Raw genomic sequence first — 16,851 nt, forward strand, 5'->3', positions numbered from 1 at the left:
GGCCAGACTATCACTGTGTGATTTTATGGCCAGCAGAATTTTGAAGCTGACTAAAACCTACTGCTTGAGATACTGAAAGAGAGTGACGCGGAAGTAGCAAGTACCTTTTATGAGGAAATTACAGGAATTGCCCGCCAGAGAGAAAAGCAGTCAGGTTTTCCCCATTCCGCTTTCCATACCAATCGGATATCAAAGGGGAGGAAGAGTTTCTGTGCTCTGGCTCTTCTGGAAGCTGCCTGGAGAAGAATCAAGAACTATTCAATTCCTTCTTGTTTGTCTTTGATAGCGACCTAGAACAGGAAGAAAACATTGAGCCAGTGAGTCAGGGCTAAGGTTCCTGAACGAGCTGCAGGACCTCGAGGTAAGTTATAAATGGAAATTCTGAAAAATAGACATGGAGCGCCCGCACACATTGAGGCCGTGTCATAACAGTCATTTTACTGTCGTGTAAGAAATCGGTGCCCACTCAGACAAGTGTCTGTGGAATCCTTGATCGCTGGCCTTTCAAAGTCATCTGCAACAGAGCCACAAAGCTATCGTGTGGCAGGAAGGGGAGGGCCCTGGAGTAGTCTAATCTAGCGTTCCCACCAGCACCCGAACTTAGTTGTTCCCGTGTCCTGGGTGGGGAAGAGAAGGTCTGGGCAACGCTGTGTTCTCAAGGCTGATGTTTGTATGCGGAAGGCCAATGGTTAACAACCACCATGCCACCGGGGGCTGAAAGCACTCCAAATTAGAGACTACACTCAGAAAGGACGTTAAAAGTCAGGCTCAGGCAGCCAGAAATGAGGGCTGTTTTATAGGGGGGAAAGAAAATATCAGGGGAACAAATCTCTATGATTCTGTTCTCCAGATGAGTCCATCCCTGTCACTGCCCCCCAACCCCAGACCTAGCAGGGTGTTTCATGCCCACGCTGCTGGTGGCTCCTTACCCGGAATCGCTCCTCCAACAAGGAGAGCTCGCTGATCAGATCTGTGATGGCGTTAGTGAAAGCTTCCTGAGGGCTGTAGTCCGGAGTGGTCTGCACACGAATGATGATTTTGTGTTCCAGGGGGTGGGGGACTTTATAGCCTGCAAACAGCACCTGTGGGTCTTTCAGTAGCTGTCTGAAACACAGAAAGGGAGAACAAGGTGAGCCAGATGAATGGAGAATGAGGGCAGCTAGCTTCCTTCCCGCTCTGTGCTCTCATCTGCCCTCTGCTCCACACAGACCCCCTCCACCATACAGTGGCACAGGGGGTATCTGAATGATTTGGGACAAAGTAAACCAATCACTTTTTACAATAAAGCTTCAACTTTTTACATGTTTTAAAAATGTTTAGTCTGCAGTGTCTGTTGCTGCACTGACCGTGGTTTTCTGAGACATTCTTTAAATCACTGTGAAGCCACTCTTCTCACACTGATTTTAAAGGCACCACTGTAGCCCCGCCTCTTTCCAAGTCTAGCCACGGTTGCAGCCTAGAGGTTTTTCCATGGGGTTGGAGCCAGCTGAGTGCACTGGCCATCAAAGCATCCTGGGCAAACTTCTTGGCCTTTTGTGACATGTGGCATCAGGTTGCCAAGGCTGTATGTATGGCAGGCCTCTGGACTGTCTCCATCTGGAAATTTCTATAATTGTGGAACAACTGTACTTTTTATATATTCATGTAGTTGTCAGAGTTCACCATCCCCTCCATGGGGATAAGACTTTCAAGTTAAAAAAAAACCCAGAACATTTTGGGGGACAAATGTTTAAAGGGCAAAGAAGCCCAAGTCCCATAGGTTCACCTGAACTTCTGACAGCATTTCTGGTAGAGCCTTGAATGACAAAGTGAGTTTTTTTGGTAAAAATGACCTTTCCCAGTCTTCAGAACTCCAGGCTCTTACCCACAACAAGCGTGTCCCCACTCGCCCTCTCCTGCCCCCATAGCAACAGTTTGATTCTGGGATTTTACTGGTATAGAGAACTCCCAGGTGAGCAAATTCCCTTCACCAACACAAGTCAACACCATCTCTGCCACTGACCAGCCTAGAGTCACAGTCAGGATATTTCAAAGGTGGGACTTGAACCCAGGTCTTCCTGGTGCCAAGGCCAGCTCTCTGTCCATTACATGACACTGCTGCCTCTTGGTGTATCTCATAAAGGATAAAGTGAATTCACTGACAAAGCGAGGAAGGCAACATGGACCAGAATGCAGAACCCAAGAAATAACACTCATCTCTCTCTCCTGTCTTCTCACTAACTCAAACTTCCAGACCTGGCCTCCGTGCCATCACAAGTGACCCCAGTGCGTGCCCTTCCCCCTACCTCACTCAGCCCCATGGCCAGGTCCCGGAACACATTTCCCTTCCTGCCAGGAGCATCTTCGTTCCCTTTTGCTTTGAATTCCTCTTCCTCCTCTATAGCCCAACCCAAATACTGCCTCCCCTAGACTCCCTGACCTCCTCATGCCAGGATGATGTGCCTCGGACCTGACAGCACTGGTCTGAAGCTTTCTAATGCATTTAGGTATTCTGTGGTATTACAGAGGTCTGGGAATCTCCAAGCTCCTGCTAGACTCTCAGCAGCGTCCACAAGGGCAGGGAATGTTACTTAGCTAACCCCTCTAACTCTCCTGCTGTCTACCCCAGTGATCTATAAGACCTTAACAAATGTTTCTTGATTTTAACCTTCTGAATATGGTCAAAATGGTGTGACAGTAACATACTTGGCTAGTAAGCAACATGAGTTAATGTGAAATTTAAGTGAGTTATATTAGTAAAAATGTACTGGGCACCAACTGTGTGCAAAGAATGGGACTCTGTGGGGGATATAAAGGCATTTAACGTTCCCTCTTCAAAGACATCATTTCCTGTCAGTGCCCAGGAAAGACCTCCTAGAAGAGCTGGATCTAAGTGGACAGAGGATGTGGAGAGAGGGGTGGGAGGACATACCAGGCAAGCAGAGTCAGAGGCAGGTGAGCACACAACATTGGGAGGGGATCGTGAGTAAATTGGGCTGACTGCTATAAAAGGTTTCAATATGACGAAGAAAGAAAGAAGTCTAAAAAGGCAGCTGAGGTACAGCAATGAACTAGAAACGAGAGCTCCATTGATGGACAAATGGCTAAATAAACTGCTCCATAAACAACTGAATTATTACGTATGCTGTAAGAAACAGTAACCATGATGAAAACAAATACGGGAAGACTCCAACGGACTGATGCAAAGTGAAGCTGGCAGAATGAGGAAAACAGAACACACAATGCCTACACGAGTGTGTAGGGAAAGAACAAAATAACAGAAGCCTAATGCTGCAGTATTCTGATAACCAAGCTTGGCCTCCCAGAAAAGACACACTTCTTTGCAGAGGAGGGAGACTACGGATGCAGAGCGTTGCATAAAAGGCCAGACTTCTCTGATGTGTTGGGTTACTCTGACTGAAGTTGTTTTGTTTTTTTTTTCAGTGAGATATAGAGGTAAAGACAAACGCTACCAACAAAAACTTAATTATTTTAAATGTAACCTAAGGATTAGACCTGGTGGCTAGGTGGCACAGTGGACAGAGTGCTGGGCCTGAAGTCCGGAAGACTCATCTTCCTGAGTTCCAATCTGGCCTTGGACACTTCCTGTGTGACCTCAGGCGTGTCACTGAACCATATTTGCCTTGGTTTCCTCATCTGCAAAATGAGGTGGAGAAGGAAATGGCAAACCACTCTAGTCACTATCTTTGCCAAGAAAACCCCACTGAAGAGATGGACACTACTGAAAAAAGGATCAGACGCTGGAGGGCCTCAAACGCAAGCTAGGAGTTTTATTCTGTAGGAATCGGGGAACTACTGAAGGTGTTGGAGCAGGAAAATGGAATAAGCAATATTTGGGGAAGATTAATCCAGTAGCAGCATGTTAGACAGTGGGAAAGACTAAGTAAAGAGACCAGTGAATTATGGTAGTCCAGGTGCTGGTACAAATGATCTCCCCACCTAATTTAAGCCTCCTAAACTTCCCCCTTTTTTAGCCTAAGCCATGCGAGGCTAGATGTTCACAAGTGATGAAATGATGTAAAAGATCACTAATTTCACCTTTCCCCATAGCTCCCTGGTCAAAGTAGAGAGAGGATAGAAGTGATCTAAAGGTGTGGAGGGAGATGAGGGGCACGGATGTCCTCCTGAATAATGTTCAGCCAGAAAGATGAATTCATAACGGATGAATGAAATGCATTTATTTTATGTGAATAAATTAAACAAAGGAGAAAACACTCCAGGGTTATCTCATCTTCTCTATTTCTGAAGGTTGCACCCAATCGGTTTGAAGAATTTATCTGAGACTATGGAGTGACCAACCAGAATTCTGGAATAAGCTGGGAAGTTCTGAATTTGGAATTAAGGGGTTAAGTGTGAAGAGAATCCTGCTTTAAGATCCAGAAGGGTTCAGGAAAGGAGGATGGCCGCCACAACCTCAAGGCCTGGGTTCACAGCTGTAAAGAGCTTATTCCCGTACAAGGGAAGACCAGCACCCAATGAGCCAAGGCTAAGAGGGGGCTCCTCAGGCGCTACAGAGGCCGGCGGGTCACAAGCCCCCACCAGGTCGCCCACTCCTGGGCCCAACTTACGATTTGATGATGTTTCCTAGGGTGTGGTCCTCCTTGTTGATGGTGAACAAACAGGCATTGGGGACTTTGGTGTCCTTATTGATAGTGATCCTGGGGAGGAACAGGACAGGTAAGGGACCAGGGCCGGAGGTGGCTGCCCGTTTACCCCTACCCAGCTTCGGGGCCGCCTCCGCTGTCACACACGCCCCTTGGGGAGGTACACAGTGCGAATTCCGTAACCACTCATAACCCCGAGGATCCGGGGTTCAGAGGGGATCCCTGCGAAGCTACGCCTAAGCGGGGGTCTTGGACCCCATGTAAACCAACGCTGTCATTTTACGGACGGGAAAGTTGAGGCACGACCCTAAGGTCGGGTTCATTCTTTACACAAACAGGGACGCTCGAGTTTTTGTAGCCCTTTCTCACAATCCACAAGGACAAGCGTCCCCGGCTTCTTTGCTTTGCTTTTTGGTGAGGCAGTCGGGGTTAAGTGACTTGCCCAGGGTCACACAGCCAGTAAGTGTCAAGTGTCTGAGGCTGGATTTGAACTCAGGTTCTCCTGACTCCAGGGCCCCGGGCTCTACCCACTTCGCCACCTAGCTGCCCCTCCGGCTTCTTTACTGTCAGCTGCGGGTAATCAGGCGGAGGCCCCGAAGTCGGGACAACCCGGGATGGAGCCCAGCCTCCGACGCTCGGGGGTCACTGCCGGCCTCAGTTTCCTCCTCTGTACGATGGGGGTGCTGTCCAGCGCACGTGACCTAAGGGCCGGCGGTGACCCGCGGGCTTCTTTGGGTTTGCCCATCTGACCCTAGTCTTCCCAAACAAGGGGCTGTCGCGTTCTTGGGGGAGGACAGACGAGGAAACTGACGCCCGGGGGCGCCCCTGGGTGGACTCCCCCCATTGCACGGAGGAGGAAGCGGAGGCCTCTCCTGCCGAGGGTCCCGCGGCAGCCCCGCTTGGCCCTCCCGGCCCCGGCCGCGCTCACTTCTTCTCTCCCTCAAAGAGGAGGAAGGACTCGAAGGCCGGGGGCGCGTTCATTCTCCGCCGCCACCGCCGCTAACGCGGGTGCTCGCCTAGCCAGCCCAACTTCCGCTTCCGGGGCACGCCGGCAGCCGAGCGAGTTTGCGCATGCGTGTCCAGGGCGGAACCGGAAGTAACGCGCTCTGCCGCGAGATGGACCAGATAGGGAAGGGGGAGCCAGAGAGGGGAGAGGAAGATCAGCGCATGCGCGGCTCTGCTGGGTCGAGGGGAGGGACGGGACCAGCAGGTGTGTGTGCGCGTGTGCGTGTCCGGCGTTGTGTCCTTCCAGCCCCGCGAGGGGGCGACGGGGCTCCGGCGCTGCAGCCGAGGGGACCCGGGCTCCGACGCTGGCTTAGAAAGCACTGGAGACGCCGGCAGAGGCGGAGGACCCGGGTTCTAATCCCGCCTCTGCCGCTGACCGCCTGTGTCATTTTGGGCAAATCACCTCCCCTCTCTGTGCCTCCGTGTCCTCGCCAGTTAAATGAAGGGATGGAACTCGACGGTCTTTAGGGCCCTCCCAGCGCTAGATCGTGTCTCAGCGTATGCCGCATTCCTCACCGGGCACCTCCTCCTCCTCCTGCTTTGGCTGGGTCCTCCGGAAGATGGCAGCCCCCAGCCGTCCACCCCAGTGTGGGTGCCCCCTTTGCCATGGTCGCTGGCTGACCGCTAGGAGGCCTGAGCATGCCCTCCTCTTACTGGGCAGCCCCGTGGTGCCGTGGGGGAAGAAAGCTGGGCTGAGACCCGAGTTCAAACCCCAGCTGAGGCACTGACTAGCTCAGACCTCTCAGCCTCCAGGTCTTCATCTTGTAAAGCAGCCCCTGCCCCGTCGAGTCAGAGTTTCCACCTGACAGAGGCGTTGGGAGGCTCAAATGAAGTAACGCGTGGACCCTGGGTGGACCTTTGTGTAGATCATTAAAGGTCCTCCTCTGAGCATCTTTCCTTCTGTCTACATCAGTGGTGTGGAACTCAGAGAATCGGGAGCTGATGGACTTAGAAATTCACGTTATCTATACACAACACTGTCCACAAATTAAGGTTATTTGTGTTGCGTCTTCATTTATTTTATTAAACACTTCCCATCACATTTTCACCTGGTTCAGGCCTGAGATTTGACACCTCTGGTCGATAACATCAGTCCAAATTCTTGTTACAGCTATAGCCTCTTATGCAAATCATCCTTCTGCATGACAGAGGGTTCACTACCTGACTCACAGGCTCTCTCTGACCTCTTCCTTCACATTTGGACCCCTCAATACACAAATGCATGGTCTCTACTAACTGGCTTCTCAGTTCAACCTTTTCAACTCTCGTGAATGACTGTCTTGCATTGGTAACAGTCAATCAACATTTATTAAGCACTTACTTTGTGAAAGGCACTGGGTATTTCATTAGATCCTCACCACAACCCTGTGATCAGTCAATCAATCAACATTTATTAAGCACCTACTATGAAGTAGGCACTAAGTAAGCTAAGCACTGAAGAGGCAGATGTCAGTCCCTGTCCTCAATCAGCTTCCAGTCTAATTGGGGGATTTAACACACTGCAGGGATGTTTGTAAAGCTGGGGGACACGTGTCCTTGAGTCCTTCAAGGTTTCCAAGAGATGGCCCTTACAGGCTCATTTAGACTCATTTCGAGGGAATGGTAGCTACACCCTCATTCCGCCCAATGAGTGGGTTGTCTTACCATCTCCCATAAACAACATTGCCTCCATGGTCTTGAGCTCTGAAATACATCCCTGATCATACGTTCTCTTCTCCCTCTGCCTGACTTCTCCTAAACCTCCTTTTTGTCCTTAGAAGCCCCCACCAAGCCTCCAGGTTCTCCACCCCTCTAGGCTTCCCAGAGGCTCTCCCTCTGGCCTCTCTTTAAAATGTAACTGGGAAATATTTAATAAAATGTAACTGGCAAATAGTTAACAAAATAAATAAAAATACAATAAAGCATAGATCAAACTACATTTTAAGACCAAGGCCCCAAGCGATCCTTCTGAATTTGGCACGTGGTTCTGCATTCTAAAACCTGCCCCCCATCCTCTCCTTCTTTGCTCCACCCTCCTGGTACCATCCCTTTTCTTCTCTAGGCGTTTACCCCCACCAATCATTCTCCATCTCTTTCATCTTTGACTTCTCCCCGGCCACAGGCTCTCTCTGCTGCCTGCAGACACCCTTCACAAACCTCCTTCTGACCCAAGGTGGCTGTGTTCTTCTGTATCTGGAGGCAATACCAAAGGAAATTGGATCTGATTCTCCCCAAAAAGGGGCAACTGGGGGCTGGTGGAGAAATGATGGGAATCTTGGGAGGAGGGAACAACTCCATTTTAGAATCTGCAGCATCCAAGGACCAAAAACCCTGGTAGCCTCAGTCTTAAGAGAGCAGCCTAGCACAGTGTGTGGTATACAGCAGGCGCCTCTTGTTTGTTGAATGTTGATTGAACGTAAAGCTCTGAGTTCTCAGGGAAGCCCAGCAGGACAAGTGAAGAGCTGGAAGGGACCTTAGAGATCATCTCTTACATATCTTCATTTTACAGAGGGAGAAACTGAGTCCCCACAAGGGACTGGCCCGAGGTCACAAAGGTAGCTGGGATTTGAACCTTCATCCTCCAGTTCCAGAACCAGGAGACAAACTTGGCCAAGGCATTAGAGCACGTGCCTCGGCCTTTAGCTGATATTCCTTCTACCTGCACAGCCCACCTTTTATCCATGCCTCCCACGTCCTGCCCACTCACTCCAGGTCAGGCTCAAACACCACCTCCTCCAAGAAGTTTTCCTTGATACCCTCTGCCAAAAGTAGGAAGTTTCTTCTGAATCCTTTACAGATGCTGGCTATTCTCAAAGGCAGCTAGGTGCTGCAATGGGTAGTGCTCTGGGTCTAAAGTCAGAAAGAACTGAAAAACCCGAGTTCAAGTCGAGCCTCTGACACTGTGTGACCCTGGGCAAATCATGTAACCTCAGTTTCCCTCATCTGTAAAATGGGGATACATTGGTTCGAATTCTTCTTTACAATGTGACTAATGTGAAAATATATTTAATAGGAATGTATATGTAGAGCCTACATCAGATTGTACACTGTCTTGGGGAGGGAGGGGGAGAAAATTTAAAACTCTAAATCTTATGGAAGTAAATGTTAAAAACTAAAAATAAATAAATTTTTAAAATAGAAATGAGCATGAGCTTACAAAAAAATTTTTTTAAAAAGAAATATTGTACAATGACCAGCTGTGAATGACTTAGCTGTTCTCAACAGTATAATGCTTCGAAAGAATTCCAGGGGATTCGGGCTAAAAAATGCTCTCCGCCTCCAGACAAAGAACAATGGAGTCTGAAGGCAGATCAGAGCAGACTATTTTTCACTTTCTTTCTTTCAGTTGTTGTTTGAGTTTTCTTGCATGAAATAACTAAAATGGAAATGTTTTACATGATTCCATACGCATGACCTGTATCAGATTGCTTACTGTCTCAGGGGAGGGGAGGGAGGGAGAGAATTTGGAAGTCAAAACTTAAAAAAAAAAAAAGAGAGAGAATGGAAAAATAGGGTACTAATTGTGAAGTGCTTAGCACAGTGTCTGGCCCATAGTAAGCACTTTATTATTACTCAAATCCTAGCTTTGTGACCCTGGGCAAGTCACTTAACCTCAGTTTGCCTCAGTTCCTCATCTGAAAAATGGGGATAATAATAATAGCGCCTATCTCCTAGGGTTGGTTGTTGTGAAGCTCAAACGAGATATTTGTACAAAGTGCCTGGCACACAGTAGGTGCTATATAAATGCCTTAGCCCCTTCCCCTCGCACTTGCTGACTTCCTGCGGACAGGGACAGTTCCACTTTTGATTTTGTGCCCCTGACCCTTAGCATCGTGTCTAGCCCAGAGCAGGCTTGCTGACCGGCCAATTGCTCTTAACCAGGCAGCCTTGGGTCTCTTTCCCTAAGCACTGCCTCCTACAGGGTACCAATTTTTTTACCCCCTCCCACCCCAGACGTCCTTCTCTGGCCTCTCCAGTCCCTTGACGTCTCCCCTCTGGCGCTCCCAAAAGAGAGGACCAGAGCCCAGTCCAACAAGGGTAGAGGAAAGTTTATTGTAATCTGCAGTGATGCCCGGCTAAGGGGACCGGCCGCTGGCATGGGAGGAAGTGGGGCTGCCCAAGGCTTCCCGTCCTGGGGTGAGTCAGGAAGCTGATCCGGAGTTCTGGCGCTCAGGAGCCCCTGGAGCCCGAGTCCCTCGGAGGCCGAGCGACCATACTGGGAATGGGGGGGAGGGGGCAGAGAAGATGACATCGTCCTACTTTCTTCTCTCCCCATCCCCTTCTAGAGGATTTGCCAGTCACCGGGTCAGCAGAGTCAGGAACAGACTCCGTAGACTTCTCAGAACCCCAAGTCCTAATGAGTAATCACAGCCTCCCTTTCCCTCCAAGCTCCCCCACTGTGAATCTCATGGAATGTAGAGGCAAGGACTTAACTTGGAGTGGGAGGTGTGTGTGGGGGGGTGGAGACAAGCGATGAAGAGGGCCTGGGGCTGCCACGCCTGGGGACCCAGTGACCCATCCCAGGAAGCCAGGGCCTGGATGTCTCTGTTCCCCTCCCCAGCCGGGGAGGTCTCAGCTTCCCACTGCTCTCCTGACACCTCGGAAGAGCCTCTGCACAGCCCAGGACCAGGCTCAGGCCCTGAAGAGCTCATGGAAATGGGGGGGTGTTGGTTTGCAGCCAAGGGCTGAGCTTTGGGGCAGAAGTGAGGACAGGGGCCTGGGACCAGGGGGCCTGGTGGGTCACCCAGGCCACAGGCAGATCTCCAAAGCAGAGTTCCTAGGCCGCCAGCATGACAGGGAGTTCCTGGGAATAAACAGTCCCAGCAGGAGACAGAGGGTGGGATGGATGGCATCGGGGCAGGGCCTGGGCCTGGGCCTGAGGGCAGCCAGGCTCGGTCTCACGTCTGCAGCTCCAAGAGGGAGTTCTTCTCCTGGTCTGCTGTGGTCAGAGGACCAGAGCGATGGGCGTCTTCTAGGTCCTGGAGTACCTGGAACAGCTGGGTGGGGCCATCCTCAGGTGCTGGGGAAAAACCAGCCCCACAGTGGCTGGTAAGGGCCACCGAGTCCCAGGGCCTTGGGACCTTCCAGGGGGCCAGACTTTTGTAGGATAAGAGCAGAAAGGGACCTGGGAGGCCAGCTTGTCCAACGCTCCCACTTTACAGAAGGGACAACTGAGGCCCAGGGAACTTTAAGTGATCTGTCCAAAGTCCCACAGAACGATCACATGTTTAGAGGTAGAAGAGACCTCAGATCTAGTTCAATTCCATTATTTTACAGAGGAGGAAACTGAGGCCCAGGTAAGTGCCTCAGGTGGGATTTGAACCCAGGTCCTGTGACTCTAGAATCATAATTCTTCATCAAACTACCTCCCTCAGCCTGGGAAGGACTGTGCTAACTTGTCCTGGAGCAGGAGGAAAGGGGTTTGGGAGGAACTATCAGGGTCCTACCTTCACTTTGGATGTTGGGGATATTCCCAGAAGCCCCCAGGGCAGTCAGCTCCAGGTACTTTTCACTGGTGAGGGAAAGGAGAAGGGACAAGTTTCAGACCAAGGCTGCCCCCTCTCTTACTCCTGTGAGACCCTTTGGATGACTGCCGACTGTGTATCTTTAGTAGTAATAGTAGTAGTAATCATTATTAATAATGGTTTTAGATTAGCAATAATAAAAGCAGCTAACATTTATTTAACATTTTAAGTCCACAAAAACTCTCAAAACCCTGGGAGGTAGCTAAACCCCATTTTACAGTCAAGGTAACTGAGGCTCTGAGAGGTTACATGCTTTGCCCTGGGTCTACAGCTAGTAAGGATTAGAGGTAGGATTTGAACCCAGGTCCCCGGTCCAGCACTCTATACGTTGTGCAGGTGGCACACTCTCCTTGGTGTTGAACCATTTCCATCTTGGTTTGGTCTTGCCCTACCCAAGCCTTCCCACAGTGAGTCCCCATTCACAGCTTTTTTTTCTTTTTCTTTTGCTACGCAATGGGGTTAAGTGACTTGCCCAAGGTCACACAGCTAGTTAAGTGTCAAGCATCTGAGGCCGGATTTGAACTCAGGTTCTCCTGACTCCAGTGCTCTATCCACTCAGGCACCTAGCTGCCCCTCTGATTCACAGCTTTGACCTGGGAGAGGATAGGATCCTGGACCTCCTGCCCCACTCTCATGAAGGAGCCTGTTTATATCCATCATTCCTTTTAAACACTGAAGGAGGAATGAGGACCCAGGCCCTCTGAAATATCGACTTAGATCACCTTCAGGGGCTGGGGGGGGAGAGGCAGAAGCCCTAAGTGAGAGAATTAGAACCCAAAATTTCAGGTCTGGAAGGATCCACCTCCCTCTTTTAACAGGTGAGGAAACTGAGGGATGTCTCTCGTGCCATTTCTCTTCATGAACAGATAAGTCACAGTCACCATACAAAGAACTGAGGGCATCGGACCATGGATTCAGAACCTGACGGGACCTCCCTGGCTGCCAAGATCAACGTCTTCATTTTACAGGATGGGAAACTGAGGCCCAGAGAGGCTAAGGGACTCGCTTACAGTCACACAGAGAGTAAGGATTTGAACTCGGGTCTTCCTGATTTCGAGCCTAGTGGCCTAGCACAGCCATCCTGGTGGTCTTACTTCTAACCACACTCCTTGCACGGCCATAATGAGGCACAGACAACCGGGGCGAGCTCCTGAGCCATCTAGTCAAAGCTACTCGGGGACCTGCCCTGAGTTGCTTCTTCTCTCCCTCCTTTGTCCCCCTACCCCCCTGCCCCGCCCAGAGGTCCCCTAGGACCCAGCACCTAATAGAGGATCATACTCATAGGAAACACTTCACCGATGTCAGTTAAATTAATCAAATCTGGTCAGAAAAGAAGCAAGAGGCCCAGTAAGGCAGAGAAGCCAAGAGTTTGGGTTCCCTCTGCCTACCAGGCCTAGGAAAAGGGGGAGATGGGCAGCAGGCACCCTGCTCTGGGGGCGCCCTGCTCTGGAGGTTCCCTGCCCTGGGGGTGCCCTGCTCTGGGGGTACCCTGCTCTGGAGGTTCCCTGCTCTGGGGGCACCCTGCTGTGGGGGTGCCCTGCCCTGGGGGTGCCCTGCTCTGGGGGCCCTCTCCTGGACCAGACTGGAGAGGGAGGTCACAGATACCCTTCTCACCGCATTGTGTCTTGGACACCCAACAAATGTCTATAAAGGAGCTGTGCTTCCAGGTCCAGGTCCAGGGGGTCATTCCATTCCTTCAGGGTCACACGGTTTCGCGTTTTGTCACAGCCCAGACCTAGGAGACAGGAGAGACAAGGTGTCCCCCATGGCAGGGAACAGGGTGGGGGGCTAGAAGAGCAAGGTGTAACATGCCAGGCACTAAGGGGGGACCCTGTCCTTTGGGAGCCAGTGGGTGGGATGAAGACGAGGTCTAGGGAGTAGAAAGCAATAGATGGGGCAGCCCCAGGATTTATAATAAGTCAGCAGGCAGGGGCGCTCCCCTTCTGTGACTCAGAGGGGACCTAAAGGCAAAACCTTCCTTCCTTCCACAAAACCAAGGCTGGAGGCTCTTCAGGGACATTCACACAAAGCATGGGCTCTTAACCTGGGGCCCATGAACTTAAGAAAAAGATATTTTGAAAACTTTTGTTTTTATTGTTCAGTCATTTTTCAGTTATCTCCAGCTCCTCGTGACTCCATTTTGGGGTTTTCTTGGCAGAGATACTGGAGGGGTTGGCCATTTCCTTCTCCAGCTCATTTTACAGATGAGGAAACTGGGGCAAACAGGGTGAAGTGACCTGCCCAGGGTCACACAGCCTATTAAGTACCTGAGGCTGGATTTGAACTCAGTCCTTCCTGACTCCAGGTCCAGTGCTCGGTCCACTTCACCACCTAATAACCCATTTTGAAAATTCTCAACGTAACTGGTTTCCTTTGTAATCCCATTTATTTTATGCATTTAAAATCATTATTCTGAGAAGGGATCCTCAGGCTTCACCAGACCCACTCAAAGAGGTTAAAAACGCCAGATGTAAAGAAAGGCAGGCAGGCACACAAGTAGGTCCATAGGAAGGAAAAGATCGCTGGCTGCCTCACAGTGGTGCAGTGGACCCAGCGCTGTTCCTGGAATCAGGAAGACCTGAATTCAAATCCAGCCTCAACTCTGAGCAAATCCCTTAGCCACTGCCTGCCTCAGTTTCCCCATCTGTAAAATGGGGATAATACTAGCACCCAGCTCACAGAGTTGTGAAGATCAAATGAGAAGATAATTGTAAGGTGCTCAGCACAGTGCCTGGCACATAGTAGGTGCTTAATAAACGCTAGTAGCCCTCCCTTCCCTTCCTCAGTACGGTAGAGCCCTAGCCCATGAGCAGGCCTGCCCAGAGGCCAGCTGACTACCAGTGAAGATCAGAGGTGAGCTATAAATAGCTAACAGCAGTGGTTATTAAGTTTAGAATAAAAAGAGACAAAAAGCAGACCTCTCTGGGTTGGCCATTACCTTTCACCTCCCACATTGCTCCAAGCTTGGGGTTTTCTGCAACCCAGAGCAATGAGCCGCCAGCCCATAACAGGTGGGCATGTTGGCACTGCCCTTGGCAGGGCTGTGCCCTTAGATGACTGTGTGAGGTTGAGCAAGGCACATCCCTGCTCTAGACCTCAGTTTCCTCATCTGTAAAATGGGCAGGTCAGACCGAGTGATTGCTAAGGGCTCTTCCAGGGCTGAAGAGTTAGGACTTTCTTGGAGAACAGTCTGGTTTTTCCCTTGCAGTGCCTCAGGTCCTATCCAGCCTTCCCCATGTGGGTGAATGCCGGGCGTCCTGTACAGACAGGACTGGTGGCTGGTTCTCTGCCTGAGGAGGCTGGATTACCTTTCCTTGCTCTGCAAGGGCTGGAGCCCCTGGCATATCCCCACAACGAAGCCTGTTTCCCTATAGGCATCGCAAGGACAATTACATTGGCCCTGCCCAGCATGAATAGAATTAACGATAACGGGCAAGTGAGGCTCCAAAAGCCATCATAGCCTACCTGCCCCTAGAGATAGGGGGAAACATCGAGGAGGGGAGGGTGAATGGGCAACCACAACAACGGTCTCCATTTGACAGATGGTGAGACCGAAGGTCGGAGGAGTTCAGTAATTTGCTTAAGATGCCACAGAACAAACCACAAGTTGTATCAAAGCTCGTCACCCCTAATGTGGCGCTTTCTCCACAACCCCACAATTTGTTCCAGGCAGTCAGCAGCCATGAGACTTCTTGGACGCTGTCAACCTGACTGGAGCAGGGGCCTGGCCCCAGGCTAGTGGGAAGCACAGAAGACACTCTCAGGTGCCTCATCTACCTTACCCATCCTGGGGTCTGGGGTCCCGGGGAAGGAGGTATAGCTCTCACCCAGGAACCCACCCCTCCTGCTTCTCTACAAAGGAGGAAACCAAGGTCTAGCGTGCAAGGTAGGAACTGGCTCTCATTGCCCCAGGCCCAGAATGGAGTTCTACCCCCATCTCAGGCTGTTAATGCTCCTTCCCCTTCCATCAAAGTCCATCTAAGGCACCACCTCCTCCATGGAGTCTTCCCTGATCTCCCCTGCACACTCCAACCAGGTGACCATGATCTACCTCCCCCTCCTCAGACTCCTCCTAGTCCCTAGCCTAGGGTTGTATTTGTACTGTCTCTGTCCCCTAGCTCCCTTTAAACTCTCTGCCTGAACACTTATTATATTGCCAACATGCATATCCCTTCATTTGCATTGAGCAGGGCGCCCCAGGATCTCTCTCCCCAGTCCCCCAATCTCCCCCAGGCCAAGCCCTCCTACTTGTCTTTTCCTTCTGGTGACAGCAGCTCCATTTTTCTCCTCGGAAGATGCCTGGGTGGTAACAGCCCAGCATGCCCTGGTTGTTGAGGCAGACTTTACGCAGGGCGGACAGCCACTGGTTCAGCTCATTCACACACTGCAACACAGGCCAGCACCAGGAGCTCGGATGGTGACCCCACGAGCCCGGCCCTTGACAAAGCTCCCACCCCAGAGAAGGGACTCTTCTCCAGGAGGGGGTTCCGAGGCCATTGACTCCACCCCCTTCCTTTTATATTAGAGGAAATTGGGACTTACGCAGGGTCACTCAACCAGAAAGTGTCCAGGGGAAGATTTGAATCTGGATCTTCCTGACTCTAAGTCTAGCATTATCCACTACAAACCCTGCTGTCTTCCCATCTAGATGACAGATGGAAGGCAAGCCCCTTGGGAGCAGGCGTGGTTTCATTCTGGGTAGCCTCAGCACCTAGCACCGTCCCTGGCACATACGAGGCATTCAATAAATGTGTGCTGATTGAGTGTGAGCCTTCTGAGGGCAGGGACTGTCCTACAGTGTGGTGTTTGTTGTTGACACACACATTTGTACACTGTGTAAACACTTGTATACACACACAGATACATGCACAGGTGCACAAGTACACGATGTACAACGTCTGTATGCACACATGCACATGGGGACATACGTGCACACACCGATTGAGGATGAGGAGGCTTCCTGGGAGAGAGGGAGGGAAGGAGAATGGGAAGTGAGAAAGGGGGAGGGAGAGGGGAGAAGGAGAGGGGAGAGGGAGAGGAGGGAGAGGGGAGAAAGAGGGAGGGAGAGGAGGAAGAAGGGACAAAGAGAGGGAGAGGGAGAAGAGGGAGAGGAAGGAGAGGGGGAGGAGGAAGAGGGGAGAAAGAGGGAGGGAGAGAGGGGGAGAGGGAGAGGAGGGAGAGGGGAGAAAGAGGGAGGGAGAGGAGGGAGAGGGGGAGGAGGAAGAGGGGAGAAAGAGGGAGGAAGAGAGGGGGAGAGGGAGAGAGAGGGGGAAAGAAAGAGGAGAAGGAGGGAGAAAGAGAGAGGGAGGGAGGGAGAGGGAGAGGAGGGAGAGGGGAGAAAGAGGGAGGGAGAGAGGGGGAAGGGAGGGAGAGGGAGAGAGGGGGAGAGGGAGAGAGAGAGAAAGAGAGAGAGTGAGTGAGTGTGTGTGTGTGTGTGTGTTGGGGAGGGAGTGATTCTCGCTCTTCATTCCTTTCTCTGTTCTGAACCCTCAAAGGTATCATGGGGAGAGCAAGGTAGGTTGGCCTTACCGGACCCACCCAGCCAGGCTCACCTTGCACTGCAGGTAGGCGGTCTCCGACTGGCCTGCTTCCCCTGTATAGATGATCTGCATCACGTGGGAGCTGCCAAAACTCTTCTCTTCCACCTTCTCAGCTGCCTGGATGTTGGCCAGTGTGATGAAGGACACTTTCTGGAGCAGGAAGGCCAGGGGAGAGGAAGAGAAAGGGTCTCAGCTCAG

At 51.2% G+C, this 16,851-nt stretch overlaps 2 protein-coding genes across 3 annotated transcripts in view; both read right to left on the reverse strand.

Moving 5' to 3' along the window:
• Nucleotides 1–94: 94 nt before the first annotated feature.
• POLR2J (RNA polymerase II subunit J) lies at nucleotides 95–5,660 on the reverse strand. Its single transcript, XM_021005592.2, has 4 exons — nucleotides 5,533–5,660; nucleotides 4,569–4,658; nucleotides 930–1,104; nucleotides 95–290 (listed from the first exon to the last, which is right to left on the reverse strand). The coding sequence occupies exons 1-4, from the start codon at nucleotides 5,583–5,585 to the stop codon at nucleotides 255–257; spliced, it is 354 nt and encodes a 117-aa protein (XP_020861251.1). The 5' UTR covers nucleotides 5,586–5,660; the 3' UTR covers nucleotides 95–254.
• A 3,962-nt stretch (nucleotides 5,661–9,622) lies between these two features.
• The window catches only part of RASA4B (RAS p21 protein activator 4B), a 48,642-nt gene continuing 41,413 nt past the window's right edge, over nucleotides 9,623–16,851 (reverse strand). For both annotated transcript variants that reach the window (XM_021005723.2, XM_021005722.2), the window contains 5 exons: nucleotides 16,666–16,803; nucleotides 15,362–15,497; nucleotides 12,728–12,848; nucleotides 11,036–11,100; nucleotides 9,623–10,608 (listed from right to left, as the gene is read on the reverse strand). In XM_021005723.2, the coding sequence (XP_020861382.1) occupies nucleotides 10,487–10,608; nucleotides 11,036–11,100; nucleotides 12,728–12,848; nucleotides 15,362–15,497; nucleotides 16,666–16,803 (582 nt within the window). In that variant the 3' untranslated portion in view covers nucleotides 9,623–10,486. The remainder of the gene's footprint in view (nucleotides 10,609–11,035; nucleotides 11,101–12,727; nucleotides 12,849–15,361; nucleotides 15,498–16,665; nucleotides 16,804–16,851) is intronic.

This window comes from Phascolarctos cinereus, unplaced genomic scaffold (assembly GCF_003287225.1).
Source record: "Phascolarctos cinereus isolate Bilbo 61053 unplaced genomic scaffold, phaCin_HiC Scaffold_5;HRSCAF=322, whole genome shotgun sequence".
Taxonomy (NCBI): Eukaryota; Metazoa; Chordata; class Mammalia; order Diprotodontia; family Phascolarctidae; genus Phascolarctos; species Phascolarctos cinereus.